Source organism: Acipenser ruthenus, chromosome 3 (genome assembly GCF_902713425.1).
Source record: "Acipenser ruthenus chromosome 3, fAciRut3.2 maternal haplotype, whole genome shotgun sequence".
NCBI classification, from domain to species: domain Eukaryota; kingdom Metazoa; phylum Chordata; class Actinopteri; order Acipenseriformes; family Acipenseridae; genus Acipenser; species Acipenser ruthenus.
The window spans coordinates 43,328,349-43,346,910 of NC_081191.1; the positions used below are offsets into that span (position 1 = coordinate 43,328,349).

Below are 18,562 nucleotides of genomic sequence, written 5' to 3' on the forward strand. Positions count from 1 at the left end.
CTTGCTTCCTGGTCCAGTGAGTGAGTTCATTTAGAGCTGGACTGCGCTCTTGTCACAGATCCAGGGAAGTGGATTATTACAGATAGGTACCGGCTGACTTCTGATACAGTAAGACCAATTTCTGACTGGACATGCTGCTCTCAGGTAAATCTGTAAGAATTAGGGAACTGGTATCTCAAGACATCTTGATTTTAACATTGAGCAATACAATACCATTTTGTGTAAGCAAAAGTCTTTGTTTCCTACAAACAAATAAGCACAACAAATAGAAAAGTGTTTCATATATATAATCAGTTTTATATGCGTTTATTACACAGTATTGAGTTTATTCCTTTTTCATCTTAGTTGCACATGTTTTAGTATTGAGAGAGACTCAACACTTATCCACCCAGATATTCCCCTACGTTGCCATTAGCACTCAGTCCATTGAACTAGTACTGTACTTTGTTTTCATCTTGTCACATAGAAACCCTTGTAGAGATTACAAGACAGGAGTGTAATGTGTTGATACACAAGCCATAATAAAACCAGACACATACATTGTATGTAGTGAAAGCAAACTGAAAAAGAATACAAGAATATACTTTATTTAGAATAACATATGGGCTGCCATGCATTCAGAGAAGCTCAAGACGCTACCCACCAGGTCTATAAAAGAAAAGCCAAGGCACATTGCACAAGGAAATGTAGCTCTTTATTTGGTAGCAATTGATCCCCAGCTTCAGTCTGATCAGAGCCTCTGTAGAAAGGCCCGCACCTACAGCAATGTTGCTAGGAGACAGCAACCCAAGGAGAGAGAGTAGCTTCCACAGCAGCGGGTTTATGTGCCTCTTAAAAGCCTCAAGCACATAGGCTGATTCAGTTGAAATTCTGTAATCCTGGATTCAACCGCAGTGTAACCTTATCTCTACCTTCTGCAAAGAAAATACCTGTCTTAGAAACACAGGGCTTGAAGTTCACTTACCCTACGAGTAGATGTAATGGCCACAAGAAACAGTTTTGAGAGTGAGGTTCTTATGACAGGTAAATGCCAGTGGTTCAAAAGGTGGTCTAGAGAGCTGGTTAAGAACAATATTGAGTCTACATTGGGGGAAGGGTTCATGGAGAGGGCAGAGTCTCTAAGTCCCCCTCATGAATTGAACAGAGAGCGGATGTGCACCAGGTGAAAATCCGCCCACCTTCAGCTGAAAAGCTGAAATAGAGGTACACTTGGTTGTGGCCATTGTTTGCCCTGATCCAACAAGTACTGTAGGAACCAAAATATAGCACTGATGGGGCAATGCAAGAAGTTGAAACCATTCTCAAAACACCAGTTAGAAAAGATTATTATTATTATTATTTTGTTTTTTTAGCAGACACCTTTATCCAAGGCGACTTACAGAGACTAGGGTGTGTGAACTGTGCATCAGCTGCAGTCATTTACAATTACATCTCACCTGAAAGACAGAGCACAAGGAGGTTAAGTGACTTGCTCAGGGTCACACAATGAGTCAGTGACTGAGGTGGGATTTGAACCGGGGAACTCCTGGTTAATGACCTCTGGAAGGCCTAGAGTGGAGAAATGGCACAGTTAAAAGGCCATGAGCAAAGGTTGAACTTTGGATGGCAATGCCAAATCTTGCCTTGGGACTGCTGAAGCAGATTGCGGTGGACTGGCAGAGGCCAAGGATCTCCCTTGAGAAAGGCTGTGACCTGGGAGAACCTGATCCTCCTGGACCAGCAAGCTGCAACCAGTAAGACCTGAGCCTGCCTTATCCTGCACTGAAGCAGAAAGGGATGAACTAGGCTGAAGAGATGAAAGGAGAACAGGCCATCTGGCCTCACGGTAGACAAGGCATCGAACCTGCCGGACTGAGGGATGCAAATGGCGAGAAAGCCACAGGAGACATTTTGTGTTGTCCAGAGAGGCAAAGAGATTGACAAATGGAGTGCCGAACTTCTCCCACAGCATGTCCACCACCTGCTGAGACAGCGACCATTCCACTGGATCTAGGTGTTGGTGACTGAGCAGGTCCACAGCCTGGTTGAGGGAGCCAGGGATAAAAAGCCTTGAAAGTGATAGTCTTCTCTGCACCACAGTAATGTAGGGGTTTGAAAGATTCTTGACACCTTTCTGGTGATTTATGTAAGCCACAACGAGCTTGTCGGAGTGCACCTGAACGCGGCTGCACGAGAGGTGTTTTTGGGGGGCCTGGAGAGTATAGAATACCCCCTGCATCTCCAGACAAGAGCTATGTAGCAGACCCCCTGTAGCTGTTCACATGAAAAATCACAGACCCGACAGTGCGCTTTACAGGAACAGTTCCGTGAGTGTCCTTTTACGGGCTAAGATGAAGGTTACTAGCACCGCCATGCAGGTCCAGGGTGCCTAACAACGAACATTAACAGAATATAAACAACTAAGGACACGCAGTCCAGTGGCCACGCCCCCATGTTCGCACCACAGCTCTGACTGAGGTCTCAGCTGTCAGTCTCACGTGCAGGAACACCCAGAGTGTGAGCGGAGCAGGGTGGTTGCTGGAGCGGACATTTCCGGCCAGCTCCTTTACAGCACTGAGAAGAACTGATCACGGTTTTATTTTTCTTAAACATATGTTCTGCCATGGAGTTTGCACAAAAGAGTTATAAAAAACGTGACAAATACAGATGCAGTCACTTTACAGTATTTTCCATCATGCCTGTGCATGGTAACCACTCATTTTCCAGTTTCAAACCACAATTGGGCACTTCTCTATGTTTTGCAGACTTGAGAATTGCATTTTTTTAAAAAAGCTTTTATTTATATTATTTAATGTGATTGACATGGCACTTTATAATTCATTATGATATATATTCTCCTGATTGTGGAGCTGCATTTGTGCCATATAAAAATGTGAGAAACGTCATTTGTGTGTGTGTGTGTGTCCATCTGTCTACGGTTATGCACCAATAAGCGCTGTGAATACGGTTTATATTTTCTACACTCAAGGATAGTTCATACACTAGTACAGGGTGGTCCGTCAGCCCCGTTGAGACTCACTCATATGTGTTCGTGGGTTGCTTTGAGCTCCCTATGAGATATTCGGATACAAACAAGCCCAGTATAAAGCTAATTTGATACGAATCATATGCAAAGTTTGAAATGTACACATTTTTTTATTACCAAACAATAATAATGAGAAAGCGTCTTCGAATTGAAATAGATAACTTCTCTGAGGTATGCGATTATAATAAGGACGATTAAATAGTATTCCTTTCTGAATGTACATTACATCTTTTCATCTGCAATCGGCAACACGATGGGGGGAAAAACAGCTAGTTTATTTACTTATTATATTATATATTCATACCATGTGAGCGGAGCGTATCTATTTTGTCTGGAGAAGGGGAGCGGAGCGGGAATCACAAGGAGTGGAGAGGAGCAAAAGAAAGAGCGGAGGATATTATGAGCGGTGAGCTGAATTGTCACCGCTTCGCTGCGCTCACATTCTCTGAACACAACACAGATGCTCGCCGTTAAAATATATTGTCTTTAACCCAGGATTTGCACATCACAGGAGAGTAGAAATGAGTAATCTCTGTATCCCTTATATGAGAAGTGGGTAAACGATACATTGCCCAAATTAAAAGTGGGTAAACGCTGTTTACCTAAGTATACACTCGATTACACCACTGTAGCAGACGTTCTGCAGGAGACCAGCTCCCCCATGCTGGTTATTGGTTCCATGTTCCATCCCAGCCCAGCACTGAGAAGACCATCTCTCCCTTCCAGGGTAACCCCATACAGATGACCAGTCAGGTTCCCAGGAACTCTCCACCAAGAAAGCTCTTTGTAGAAGAGAGTTGACTGAGCTTCTTCAGGGGGGAAACCAAGTTCAACTGCACCTTGAAATTCAACCACCTCTGTAGTGGTCGGGGGTGGAGCAGGGCCAGCGGAAGGATCCAGCGGTTGAGACCATCTACCCCAACAGACTCTGGAAATCTTTGACCCACTTCCTGAGTCTCGGGCAGAATGAAGGGACACAAGCTTGCAAGTCTGTGCTCCTCTTGGGTGTCGGAGAGACTCATTTTGGTACCTTGCTAGTCAGAATTAAACTTGTGGTTCAATGTTATATTACATTGGCACTGCCACTACTTGTAGATACATGGCACTGGGGGTTACCTCCATTTTCTTTAAAGATAACCATGCTCCCTACCATGCATGGAAAACCTAGTTTTCTCTATCTGTCAATGATAAAAAAAAACAAAAAAAAAACAGAAGAATCGCAGACTGGTTTGTAAATGTTTTGCTTCCCACCTCACTCATGTTGCAGCTGACACTTCACACATTGAATTTCCTTCTGTATTATACAGTATACACACTACCCAAACAAGAACACAACCCTGCCCCCCTGGACATTGGTCTTCCACATTGAAAAAGGCACTTTAGACTTGGAGCATGCGCATCAAAGCAAAAAAATAAATAAAGTTTGAAAAATAAAAAATATATCATGGCAAAATAATTAATCTGTTAACTGTTGGCAGACCAGATGTGCCCCTCCGGCAGGCAGTTGCCCATCCCTGAATTCTAACAGCAATGACTGCATTCACTTCGCACAGTGAACAAGAAAATTTGAGCGCTTGAATTACATCAACATTGTATCCAAACCGTAGTAACACAAAATGCCCACTAGAGGGTTTATTGATTGATTAGACTTTAGCTATATATCAGTTATCACAGGACAGTTTTATGCCTACGCCGCTTACCCCTAATGCCAGGCCTGCTAAGAAGTGTTTGGCAAGAAGCCTAAGTTCCGAATGCGGAAAGAACAGGGTCAGACACCACTGGCATCTCAGAGTAAAAGACATGTTGAGCCCCAGACATATGTACCTTGTAAATACAAGACTGGAGAAGGGCATCACAGAAGAGGGAGTTTTGGAGGTTCACAAACCCTGAAAAAGGCATCAACCTCAGGTTCAGAGAGCAGAGGGTCAAAATCTACAGCCTTTGCTGCTCTAATGAGCTGGGAAGTAAAGTCCTTGAAATCTTCTTGAGGCTCTTCCAAGTTTCTTCCTGACCCTCAAAGCCAGAGTAATCCTCAGAGAGGTAGCACTCGGCTGGAGGAGAATGCCGAGAGGCAAATGGAGGCGGAGGAGATAGAGGCATGTTAAAATGTGGTTGTCTAATCTTGAAAACTGAGCCTGCGCAAACCTACAGGAGGTAGAGCCTGAGGGTGGAGTGCTAAGCCTATTAGAGGACTTCTTCCCAGATTGAGATAACTCAGAGGAAGGAGTCTTAGAAAACTTGTCAAGCCTCTCTGAGCGGGAATGACTCGTCAATGCTGCACAGAACTGACATTCCACAGGATCCGTATTCAGCTCATCGTAGGCATGCTGCCAGCCCAGGCAAGTGACACAACGCTGATGTGGGTCCTAAGCTGGGAGTTTAGCACCACAAAGTCAACAACGGAACCAAGGGGAAGCAGTTGCTGGGGCCGCCATAGTTACTAAAGTAAGGAGGGACGCTAGAGTACATACTGATGAAAATGAAAAAGTAGTAGCTGGTGACTCAGCAAAGTTATCTAGATACTTTAAACACGTTGACAGAATATGCAAATGAGTCCACGGGTTATGCAAATTAACCGACAGGATATAAAAATGAGCCTGTGCAAACGTCGATACAAAACGTTATTATGCAACGTTAAATGACAAACTACCCACAGAGCAACTGCAAAGGCAAGATGGGAGGTAGAAAAATAGAAGTTGTTGGCACAAGGCACAAACAACAAGAAAATAAAGTAGTGCAAGCACTGTAAAAAGTCTAAGTCATTCATGAGGGCATAATTTAAGGGGTTTAACAGATCCCATCAAAAAGTTTGTAAACAAAAATTGATATGTGAAAAGAAATCTATCAGCGGTTAAAACAATGCACCAGTGAAAGGGGTAAAACAATGTAGTGCTGGAATTGTTAATGTTCACTAGATCCCACCTGTAATCTTACATTTGAATAAAAAGAATGAAAACATCCCTCGCTCAGTGTTTTCAAATTTATTTATTTTATATCACAAGAATAAAGTAAGAAACTCGCACAATTTACGAAAAAAATCATTTTTTCCCCGTTTGTTCAAAAGGAATGATCACAAACATGACAACAGTAATTCAACAAAGACAGTGATATCGTTCAAGGTAAGGCCAGCTCGTCTGTGTTTAAGGCATCCTTTAAATGATTGTGCTCTGCAGTTTGTTTTTTTACAAATGCATACAGACAGCATTAGCATCCTGGAGGCACACGGAGAGCTGAGTCACATAGTTTTCCTTCCTGATAAGAGAGTTTAGCTAATTATTTAACCAGGAAAAGGACCTCACACCAAAGAGACCAAGTGTAAACCAAATATCACAGTGGAATGCATTCACAATATATATTAAAAAACAGCTCCACATTTACCCAGTGTCTACTGCATTAAAACTTGCAGTGCTCAAGTACATTGTGAGAAAAAGTATTTTAAAAACCATCAAGGTATATATATATATATATATATATATATATATATATATATATATATATATATATATATATATAGAGTTTTTCTTTTTTAAAACATACAGAAAACAGACAAAACACATTCAGATATACATCGGAATCCCATCTGTGCAGTAAGTCCCTACAAAGTACAGTTTTTACAGTAAGATATGTAAAATTACCCTTTAACATGCTGATTTATTATTATTATTATTATTATTATTATTGCACAAACACCCCCCCACCCCCGATTGCACTAGAAACAAAGTGGTTGAACAGGAAGCGATGCTTCCTCTCCAAAGAGACACTGCCTGCTGTACATCGCACATGTAGTACTTTTACTATTGAGGGGTCAATTTCGATGCAATTTTCCCTTAGAGGAAAAAAAAATGCACTTTTTGTATTTTTGGCCTTCTATAAACTTAATTTTGCACTGCAACAGAAGAAATCATTCTTACATGGAGCAACAGTGACACCCGGTGGTCAGGCGGGTTAAACACAGAACAAGAAATTGCGTGGACACCAGCATGTCCCATGAAAAGACAATTTCTTCAGTGGCAATATATTATATTTTAGAACTGTTACAGTAGTTTAGAAATACAGAGATATATACACAACCACAAGCAGCTTCCGTTCTGTGTCAATACTGTGATGTGAAAGTCAATTCAGCGCCTTAATACATTTTACAACTCTGTTTCATATGGCTTGCTATTTTAAGGAGTTATTTGCAGTTTGAGCAACAAGACGAGGCAGGCAAAACACACTAACACACAGACAAACAGACACAGACAGAAAGACAAACACACACGGACACTATCATTCACCGTCTGTGACTGTTTCCTCAGCCTGCACCCTGAAGCTCTCTGGAGAACCAGGACTACAAGACCAACAGACAGCAAGGGGAGAGTAGTTCACCTTACTGACAATAGCAGTGTCTTGCATTTAGTTAACGTGCAATCAAACTAGCAAAATAATCTTTAAAGAAAAAAACAAAATTAGTAGTATTTTGGCAAGATCGTATAATCAGTAGTTTTCAAATACCTCTGACCCCATGTTGGAAACACCACCTGCCACAGGGGGCGCTGTGGAATAAGCATTCCTGTCTGTGGAAGGCACATTATTCAATATGAAACAGTAGAAGACAGCGATTACGTTAAACAGCAGTGGGTAAAAGGGGCTGAGATGGGGTTAATTGACCAGCCGTGATAATCGACCCTGGACTAATTTAGGCCACTAAAAGTTTCAAAGAAATACAGACTTTGCATCTATACAAACTTAACCTTTAGTCTGTAGCTTTGATTGTCATTCTCTTCACAGCATATAAAAACCAGCCCTGACGCAGACTCATGTCTGTTCAAATTCAAAAAGAAGAAAGGGTAATGCAAGGATGGTTTAGACCCTGAACAGAGACAAAAAAAACAAAACAAAGAAACAGCAGGACTGTCCACACTTTCCATGTAGAGGTTCCTCCTAAACCCACCAGGCCTCCCCAGGGCACACACCCCAGGTCTCCCAGCACCATACATCCGTTCTTCTGAAGTGCAGGGCAATTGGTCATGCAGGTTAATTTTCTTGACTTCATGTTCCAACAGCACTTGGAATCCAAACCGTGAGTTTGATTTCTTAACACCATTACTATCTAACCCCACACCCACTGCCATAGCACCAGGCTTCCTGCTTCTTCAGCTCCAGATTCAGTTCCCTTGAGTTCCCATAGTCTGAACACGCAAAGCTCCTATTCCTGGATTAGAGGTGTGAGCTCACGCAACTCGGTGCACAGTGTTTGGTAAAACAGAGGTTTGGCTATTCCTTACCATTCTCCTACATCTTTTACACACTTAGAAATAAAATGATTCAATATATACAGTACGTTTATAACTCGTATGTGTGCCTGATACCGAATGCAATCATTTCTACAGACAGACAGAGACATGTATGCATACAGTATAGTGGGAATTACGGAGCTTGTATGGTGTGTGGATTTGATCCTATGTGATCCGGTTTCCTCCCTGAATACAGAGCCGTTTAGTTTTTCCCCCCTCCATGTTCCCTTGATATATCTGTGTTTCAAAGTCTCTGAATACAGATTGAATGCTTTTAGGGGCAACAGTATATATGGAGTAGATATACCCTGTGTGGTCATATCACGTATACAGTACAGTATGAAAAGAAAAAAAAATTATATACATGTGTATATATATGAACAAAAATACAAAAGGTCTTTTCTTTGTGATACAAACCATGACATTTCAATGGAATGTGACATTTTTTGCAAAAGAATATAAAAGCAGAAGTGGTAAGCAGCCGGTGAGAGAGCAGGAGTCTGGGAATTGCAGGTCTCTCTCCCACCCATGCTTGTTCTCTCGTCTGGCTGTAGCGGTGGAGTCTTTGGGCAGGAGCTTCCATTCCCTTTTAATCTGACAAGTGCTTTGTTTTAGTCCTGGGTCTCTCAGCCCCCCTTGCGCTGGAATTCCTCAGATTCCTCTCCAGCCTTCTGTCTGGTGCGTTGTGGCTGTAGTTCTATTTATTAGCTGTCTCTGTGGGGTTGTACTCCGTCTCTCCTGAGGAGATCTGAGAGATGCGGCGCTTCGAGCCCCACATTTTCCGAGTGAACTGGCCCGTCTTCACCTGAACACATGGAGAGGGGTGAAACAATACTCTCTCGTCACAATATGATACATGCAGTTTGCGATACGATTTGTATCACAATAAATGTGATGGCCCTGATGGGCTACTTGTTTGAAGGATAATAAGAATTATCATTTAACGATGGACCATTTTGTCGACAAAAATCGAAATGTATAGCGAAAGTAAGTATTCATACCAAATGTAAACACACACTTATTCCTCATTCAAGAACCATTTGGTGAACAACAACGTTATGCTTTTGGTCGATAAAAACGATACATACATCTGTTACGATACAATATAGCATGTAAAGAAAGTACCACTATTCATCTATACATGTTACACCCCTAGTTAGGAACATAAATAACGAAAACAATCATAACTAAAGGCTTAAAAAGTAGCAAGATAAAACCACTGTACTGCCTGTAAACACAATCTCCTAGTTCATTGAAGATCATTTTCTTTGTTAAATTACAACACAATCAAATTTGCTGTTGCTTCCTGGTACTTTAAATTGATTGTGTCAGATTTACTCCAACAGTCTAAACTGCAGTGGGACCACTTGACCGACATGTACAGCAAAGGGAGGAATTTGGTACTATGCCTCTATTTGATCTAAATATCCTGAAAAAAAAGGCAGCTTGATACAACAGTTTATAAAGTAAGCTAATGGGATGTAAGAAAATTGGACAGCTTTGGTTAGATCTCTTTTAAAGGATTCTCAAGCATGTCCAGGTAGGAGTCTCCCATACTCCATGTCCCCTTGCCCCGATCATTTACTCCCACTGCACTCTCCCAGTCGCACCAGTGTGTGGCCTCTGATCTGCCCTCTCTCTCGTACCTCGGATGGCTGCCCGGCCCCCACCACAATGAGCTTGCCATCTCCCAGTCCCACCAGGATGTGGCTATTCTCCTTGGTGATGGATACACTGTGGACCGGGACCTTCAGTGCAAAAGGGCTCATCATCACCTTCAGACTGGAACACAAACCCAAAGCAAGGTTACAGCTCAGCACAGCCAGAGCGCTGAACACTCACTCAGAACACCCACACATGCACACTGCTTGGATACTTCATCAGGACACTGGATTTAGCATTGAATTAGAGATGCAAATGAGATTGATCATGTGATGTGAAAGCCTAAAGCACTATAGAGTCATGACAGTAGGTGCACCTTGAGCAGGTGCCAAAGTAACAAGAACAGTCGTGGGTGGGTCACTCCATAGTATCATTCTTCAGAGTGCAGCAATGAAAAGTGTTCACCATCAGAAGTTTAGAGAGGCTTGCCAATTCCTGAATACTAATGACTGAATTAACATCCTTTGAGACTATGCCACATTGTGTCAAAGCTTTGATCAGGGAATGAAGTTGGCCAACCCAGCCAACCTAGATATAGGCTGGGCTGTATTTTATTTCACAGTAAAAAAAAAAAAAATACTTTTGACTGCTTTTCATGATTAATATATAATATTAATGAATGCAAAGAATTGTGTTGTCTCATTTAAAATGGAGGACAAATGTAAGACATTTTAAAGAAATCGTGCAGTTCTATGCAGCGTGTTCAATCATTTACCAAAAGCAAACTAAACCGGCTGCCAAGTTCCTAACTGTAGTCTAACAGTTAGTGAGTCAATAAGGCACATTTTTGCTGCATTTGAGTGCTAAAAAAATTACATTTCCACTATTCTTTAAGAAATGGGAATTTTCCCTTGGAACTATATAAAACATGGTAAATCGGTGATAATGGTAAAGTGTATATAACAGTACTAAAAATAAACTCTTATACAATTAAATCGAAATGTCCTTAATATGTTCTGGTTGGAACGTTTGTCTAAACAGTTCTTCTGATTGGCAGCTGTACTACTGCTGCTCCTACCTGTAGAGGTCTCGGATGCACAGGGAGCCCTGCACTGTACCCAGGATGACGTGCTCCTGAGATAGGCATATCGCCGACACCTGCTCCTCCAGAACCACCGACGCAAGCAGCTTCCCGTTAATAGAGTACAAGTGCAGGGAGAACTTGTCCTAGAGAGAGAGAGAGAGAGAGAAAGAGAGAGAGAGAGAGAGAGAGAGAGAGAGAGAGAGAGAGAGAGAGGCGCAGTCACTCAGGCAGCAGACACAGTAGCAGACACTGAGAAACAGACACAGTATTTCTACTACTTTAATCTAAACTGAAGACAATGTTTTGTTCTACATTCACATTGAACACACTCAGGCTTACAAGTGAGGTAACTAAAAGTATCTATCTAGTAGCTATAATAATAAATAAATAAATAAATAAATAAACAATAAGTTTCATACAAGGTTTAGCACACCTCCCTCCCATTACCTTGACCGTGCTCCTCCCCTGCAGGATGGTCTGTGTGACGATATGGCCCTCCAGCCCCACGACCAGGTCAGAGATAGTGACCGGGAGAGAGCGCTCACAGGCTGGCTGCAAGGTCCGCATGAACTGACCCCTCCGCACACTGTGCACGATCAATGAGCCGTCCTAAGAGAGGGAGATATGGAGACAGAGAGGAGAGAGAGAAAGGGATGGAGGAGTTAGACATTAAGAGCACGCAGAGGAGGGTGTCACTCAGTTTACAAAACAGCTGAGTAAGACAGAGTGTGACAGCTCCAGCAAAACCTACAAGACAAATGTGCCTTACAATTGCAAACTGCCAGAAATGAATGAAAGCAAAGATCCATCAGGTTCCACAGTAGCAAGGACAGTTGTGTAGGTAGGCTGCTCCAAGACAGTGTATCAGCAATGGCAAAATGAAGGGAGAGGTTGCAAGGAATAACACATATTTTTGCTCCATCCTGATCCCATGATAGTTAGATACTGGCTCATGTTAAACTCTTTAGAAGGACCTGACCCCTCACCTTTGACCCTGAGACCGCCATGTCCAGCTCGGTGCTGATGGCCACACAGGTGACCTCATCATTGTGGCCATAGAGGACCTGAACCGGCTTTGGAGCCAGACCACAGGAAAACCCACCCTGCAGAGGTGAGGAGAAGAGAACTGGCTGTCACTGCACTGCTTAAACAAAACAGAAATCCAAAGCAACATAATATTTTACTAAGCATTAAACTCAGACCGTCCGGTTTTATGGGGAAATTGCATAAACTGTGTTTTCAGAAAGTTAATTTCTGTATGTGTAAAAGTTTAAACAAATACAAAAGTAAAAATAAACAAAAAAAACACTAAATCAAACTTACTTTTTTAAGTAGGATTTTCTTTGAAAATGTGTATGACAGTTTAGCATGAAATGTACATTTACAGACTTAATTACTAGGACTGATTACATACAAAACCTTATAAAAAACTGTGTATGCATCCCTAACCCTAACCCTCCAACATGTCTACCTGCTGTTGGACCTGCCACACCATGCAGGTGGTGTCCCGTGAGCCGGAGATGAGGTAGATTCCACAGAGGTCCAGCGCCAGGCACGTCACGATGTCTTAAAAGAGACGAGAAGACCATTAAACCAGGCAGCAGCAAGGTCTCCTAACTCTCTTACTAATTGTACTGAAAAATTAATGGGAATCGTATTATCAGCTATAACTTATATATATTAGACTTTCAACTGCATCATCTTTACACAGAAAGAGACGAGTTTATAGAATGGGTTACCTAGCCATGGTGAAGTTTTTAGATTAAATCAGATACTAGGAACTGGAAGGGTGTGATGGGCTGAATGGTCTCCTGTCACTCATAAACTTGTACATGCGTTATCTTCTTATGATCTTTTAAAAATGTTTAATAAAACTGTTAAGTATTAATGAGTGAAATGCAACACCAACACAAAACAGAAATGATTAGCAGTGTGGTTTCACAGCTGGAGACTGTGGTGGATTTTGGATTAGCTCAGTTTCTTAAAGTATTCCATCATGATAACTGAGAAATAAACTAGTGTTGAGCTGCAGCAAAAGGCTGTTGCTTTTTTAACCCTTTAAAAGGTACAAGGGACATATGTGTCCTCCCAAATAATTATGTTAACTTTCTTAGTTTTGCAATGAGGTGCACAAAACAGGCTTTAAAATGTACTAAGAGATTGGATCTGATCATCCAAATTGTCAGTTTTCCCATGATACTTGAGTCACTCTCAAATGTATTTTAAGAAACCATCTGAACATCTGCTGCTCATTTCCGTATGTACCTTAAGGGGTTACATGACTGGTGATGCATCACCAAAACCTCAAGGCCAAGTTTAAGGGTCTAAATCACCAGAAAGCACCACAGGAGTCAGGTGCATTGCAAACAGGAGGTGCCTCTTCTCCTGAGCTCCCCCAATGCCCTAGCCCATGGGCTGACGTACCGATGTGCCTGCAGAGCTGCCCAACCACCTTCCCCTTGCCCAGCGCCGTCACCCGTAGGCTGTTGTCCCAGTGCCCTCCACTGAATAGCAGCTTCCCATCGTGCGAGACCACCAGGATCTTTGAGGTGAGCTCCACACCCGGGGACAGGGGTCCCGACAGGAAACGCTGGGTCCTGCAGAGAGAGAGAGGAGGGGTACACAACTTCAATACAGTATCGTAGCGAGAACTCAGTAGTGGCGATCAGAACCTGCACATTCAATGTTTTGTGCAGCTGGATGTCTTTGAGATTGGTGCAGTCTGTGTCATTTACAGTGTGACGATCTCACACAAGCAATCCACAATGGAAATGGTGGTGTGATCTGCCACTACAAACGCTAGTTTCAATTCTACCCTTCTGTTTTTATCTTTAACCTCCAACATGGATGCTACTTGGAAACAGCTTACTTTATTCAAGGCAGAGTGTGGAGTAGCATTGTTAATGTGTTTCGTTTTTTTTTGGTACAGTATTTGCAGAAGCCTTTGGCTGTGTCTTCTGGATCAGCAATTAGCCACCCTAAAAAAAGACTTTACTTAGCTACTTACTTTCATTGTTTAAAGATGAGCTCTCTAAAATTACTTATTTTCAAATACAATGGAAACTGAAAAATATCACCAGGAATAAAAGGCTTTGTATTTTTTCTTTGAAAATAAGCCATTTATAAAGGGAGTTACTCTTAATCATGCTACATTAATGAGTCATTTTTTTATTGACTTAACAAGTAGCTTTCTAATATATTATATTCCCTTTTTAAGGGGTAGTTGATAGAACTTGAATATTATTATAATATTTAGGGCTGCTGTTTTTCTGTGTTTTTCTCCCAACGTTTTCTTCCCCTTTAAGAGTACAATTGATTCTTGCTAGCCATTTAGTAGTAAAATTGGTTTAATGTACGCGTTTTGGTGCGTGCAGAACGAAGAAACTGCATGCAAACGAGAGTGCAACATTTTAATATGCGATTTAATCTATAATGTAAAAAAGAATAAATCCAGGACACACATTATTACAATCACTATTTGTAACTGTATTAACATTAATACAGACCAGTCACTTGTTAAAATGTTGCACTCTCATTTAGCGTTCTTCATTCTGCGTTTAATGAGAAAGTAAAGACTTGGATGATTTAAAAGCACATTTGGTTGTTTCACATTAAAACCCCGTAAATTAATGTGATTTTACTATTATTACAATATACATTTTATATGACGGTCTGGTCTCACTAACGTCTTATAACAACAGTGCTTTTAATCTGCTCATAATATATCTGCTTACATGTATTGAAACAAAGTTACATTTGATCAACCAAAATGATCAACTAGCCGTATCTTCTGATATTAATTTAATAAGGTTTAAACAAATCTATTTTATTATTATTATTATTATTATTATTATTATTATTATTATTATAATGATGAAGTACATTTAAGCCAGGATGCGACTGACATGTGTAAGTACAGTATTAAGGTAGCAGACGACGAATGGCCAATACCTGCCTTACTACACTTTATTTTTCTACAGTTACAGCTGTTGCCGGCGCCTGCTTTTTGCTATTAATAGAAAAAAATAAATAGAATGTCATTGCTCCCGCGGCCCACCCGGGACTGTGTCCCACACTTTGGTAACCCCTGGTATAGAGAACTCAGTACTGTACTGGGCATCAGAGCCAGCACATTCAATACAGTATAGTATAGAGAACTCAGTACTGTACTGGGCATCAGAGCCAGCACATTCAATACAGTATAGTATAGAGAACTCAGTACTGTACTGGGCATCAGAGCCAGCACATTCAATACAGTATAGTATAGAGAACTCAGTACTGTACTGGGCATCAGAGCCAGCACATTCAATACAGTATAGTATAGAGAACTCAGTACTGTACTGGGCATCAGAGCCAGCACATTCAATACAGTATAGTATAGAGAACTCAGTACTGTACTGGGCATCAGAGCCAGCACATTCAATACAGTATAGTATAGAGAACTCAGTACTGTACTGGGCATCAGAGCCAGCACATTCAATACAGTATAGTATAGAGAACTCAGTACTGTACTGGGCATCACAGCCAGTACATTCAATACAGTATTGTAAAGGCAATTCAGTAGTGGGGATCTCAGAGCTATCAACTTCAATGCAGTGCAGTCTAGAGAATGCATTAGTACAAAATTACAGTATGACAGCAAAGCAGAGCTGTGAGAGAGGCTTCTCCTACTTGGGGTTGGAGATAGTAGGGTCCTTGCTGAAGCTGAAGTAGTTGGCAATGTTTTTATCGTAGGGCAGCCAGCTGTGAGTTCCCAGCAATCCACTGGCACTGACTGTGATCTGGGAGACAGGGGAGAACAAAGGATTGTGGGAAATTGAGTTCCTGTGCAGTTCAGCCAGAACTACCAAAACAATAAAAAATACTGTGTCATGGCAGGGAAAGAGTACCCCAAGAGATTTAAACAACAATGAAGCTGAATCATGAATATGAGAGAGAGAGAGAGAGAGAGAGAGAGAGAGAGAGAGAGAGAGAGAGGAGAAAAGACTGAAGCAGGAGAGGAAGTTCCCACTATGGGGGTCTCATCTTTACCAGCAGGTCCGGGTAGCCCTGGGTGATGAAAGAGCGGGCCTGGTTTTTGGGAACCACAGCCTGTACCAGGGAAACGTTATCACTGATACTCTGGAAGAGAAACACCATGTCATTAAAACTCATCAGCACGGCCAGCGCTGCCCTGAATAAATATGAATTTCACAGCTCACTCTCGCAAGCTAATAACAATTCAGTTTCTACATCAGATATTAGAAATACTAAAAGTAACTAAAATTCAAATGACAAACATTTTGACTAGAATTCGTTTTTTCATTGGAATACATAGAAGACATTTGTCATTGTCAAAAAATGTATCATTGAATTTTAGTCTCTTTTACATTTCTAAATGCAACTCTATCAAGTGCTTTACAGTTACATTTGAATAGCTTTTAATAGTTATATATACACTCATGGAAAACATTAAAATTGGTCTGCCTCCATTTCCAGGACTCAACACAATTCTTTTTATGCTAAATATAAATAATTCTTTAAAAAAAAGCCTATGGAATAAAAACATGAAATTAAAAAGTTTATCTCCCCTATCTTTAACCTTGTTTGTCTTCCTCCCCATTGTTGATATTACATTTACCCCCCCTCCCCCCTACACTGGGAGGAAGTACCTCTACAAAGGCCTTGAGCTGAGACAGGTGATCCAGGAGGTTGGGGGGGCTGTTCTCAAAGCGAGCCAGTCGCCGCACAGCGTTCTCGGCAGACAGCCGGGGAGGATGGGGCTCCTGCAGACAGACAGACAGATAGACACATACTGGGTTACAGAACTGCGCTGAAAGGCCCTTCCATGGAAAAGGGTAAGTCATCAATATTAGACCGCTGCCAAGCCCAAGACTTGCTGGCTCAGTTAACATAATAATCCAACATTCATAACTTTTAAAATGTTCTTTTTTTTCACCTGTACAAATCATCCCCTTGACAGCTAATAACATTCAGGTTAAGTGTTTGTTCTGGGTTGATTGGGCGTCTTTAACAGAGATAGGTAGGTGATGAAGTGCATAGTGAAAGGGCGGGCTGTGATAATCCACTCCATGGAAAGGACTATCAGACATGCTGGCTCACCCTCAGCAGCTGGCAGGGAGTTTGTCCAAAGTTGCTGATGATCCCCTCCAGAGCCTTCCTCTCTGTCTCGTCTGCAATGGCGTCCAGGTCCACAGCGCCTGCATAGAGAACCACAAACAGTCAGCTATACACAGGGCAGGGCAGGGCAGGGCAGGCTCACTGCCAAACAGGCTCCATGTTGCCACACAGCTGTGCAATTCCATGTGGTCTTAAAGGGAATATTTACAGGTCGGATAATTAAAAAAAAAAAAAAAAAAGTTTACCATCACTGCGTGCTATTTTTCCCTTATTAGTTTTTGGATGCAAAGTAAACACATTCAGACTCAGAACCTTGGAGGACTGGGCGTGGCCAACACGAATTACCTCTGATGTATTACCCCACCATAAAATGAATTTGTCAGCAGTGGCGTCACTTCACAAAAGCTCTGGCATTGCATGAATAAACCTAGTGAAGCAGCGGATATCGTCTCGGCTTCATTTTTGCAAAGAAATCAACCAGACATCAAATTCAATTTTTTTTACCAATTATTTTTGCCATTACAAGCAGATCACTCGGACGAGGATTGGTCATGGAAGTTCGTAAATAGGTTTTAACCAAACTTAAAACAGAAAACAGATGCTAATTGCTTGCAGTTGTTACTGCAAGAGTGATGACTACTTTGATGAGTAATATATAAGTAATAGCAAGCATCCTTTTAGAGTTGTACCAGCTCAAACAGAGCTTAGCTTTTTGTTCCCCTCTGATCTCATGCGACAACATTACCTCGGGCTTCTGAAGGATTGTGGATAACAAAACATTGAAAGGAGATGTTATGTTACCTATTCCTAAAATCCTTACTTTGTGCAGATTCAAAAGTATACTTATGCCAGGGTACCTCATTCTTTGGTGGCATATTGGGCATATGAAATTGGGGTGGGCGGGGCTGCATAATTTGAAGTAGAAAAGTGAAAATGGCCTGGTGTCAGTCTAGGGCATGTAAACACATGCAAAACTGTGCATATTTGGTATTTTTGAACTCGGCACACTCACAGCAATTCAAATCTACTATTTTTTCAACAGTGGAAAAGCTGTCAGATTTACAGGTCCACATATTGTGAAAAACAAGTGATTTTTACTACATACAGTGACAGGTTGCAGAAGGATTATGGGTAAGAAACTGCATAAAATCTGCACAAAATCCTTATTTTGTGCAGATTCTAAAAACGTATACTTGTGCCAGGGTATCTCATTTTTTGGTGGCGTATTGGGCACATGAAATTAGGGTGGGTGATATACACCTTGGGCTGCATAATTCAAAGTGGAAAAGTCAAAGTGGCCTGGTGTCAGCTTAAAGCACGTAAAACCCCCCAAACCAATGAAAAGATGCACACACAACATAGGCAAATCTTACATCAAACATCAGTATTTTAGGGACTAAATGTGATGTAGGTAAAATACATTGTGAAAAAGTAGCATTTTGTTCTTAATAATAG

General features: G+C 41.5%; 1 protein-coding gene across 3 annotated transcripts in view; it reads right to left on the reverse strand.

The window, feature by feature from the left end:
- Positions 1-5,991: 5,991 nt before the first annotated feature.
- LOC117394352 (neurobeachin-like protein 2) overlaps positions 5,992-18,562 on the reverse strand; it is a 137,857-nt gene continuing 125,286 nt past the window's right edge. For all 3 annotated transcript variants that reach the window (XM_033992526.3, XM_033992524.3, XM_033992525.3), the window contains 11 exons: positions 17,090-17,187; positions 16,639-16,752; positions 16,019-16,108; positions 15,659-15,768; positions 13,412-13,584; positions 12,459-12,553; positions 11,974-12,090; positions 11,435-11,596; positions 10,982-11,130; positions 9,948-10,083; positions 5,992-9,106 (listed from right to left, as the gene is read on the reverse strand). In XM_033992526.3, coding sequence (XP_033848417.3) covers positions 8,999-9,106; positions 9,948-10,083; positions 10,982-11,130; positions 11,435-11,596; positions 11,974-12,090; positions 12,459-12,553; positions 13,412-13,584; positions 15,659-15,768; positions 16,019-16,108; positions 16,639-16,752; positions 17,090-17,187 — 1,352 coding nt within the window. In that variant the 3' untranslated portion in view covers positions 5,992-8,998. The remainder of the gene's footprint in view (positions 9,107-9,947; positions 10,084-10,981; positions 11,131-11,434; positions 11,597-11,973; positions 12,091-12,458; positions 12,554-13,411; positions 13,585-15,658; positions 15,769-16,018; positions 16,109-16,638; positions 16,753-17,089; positions 17,188-18,562) is intronic.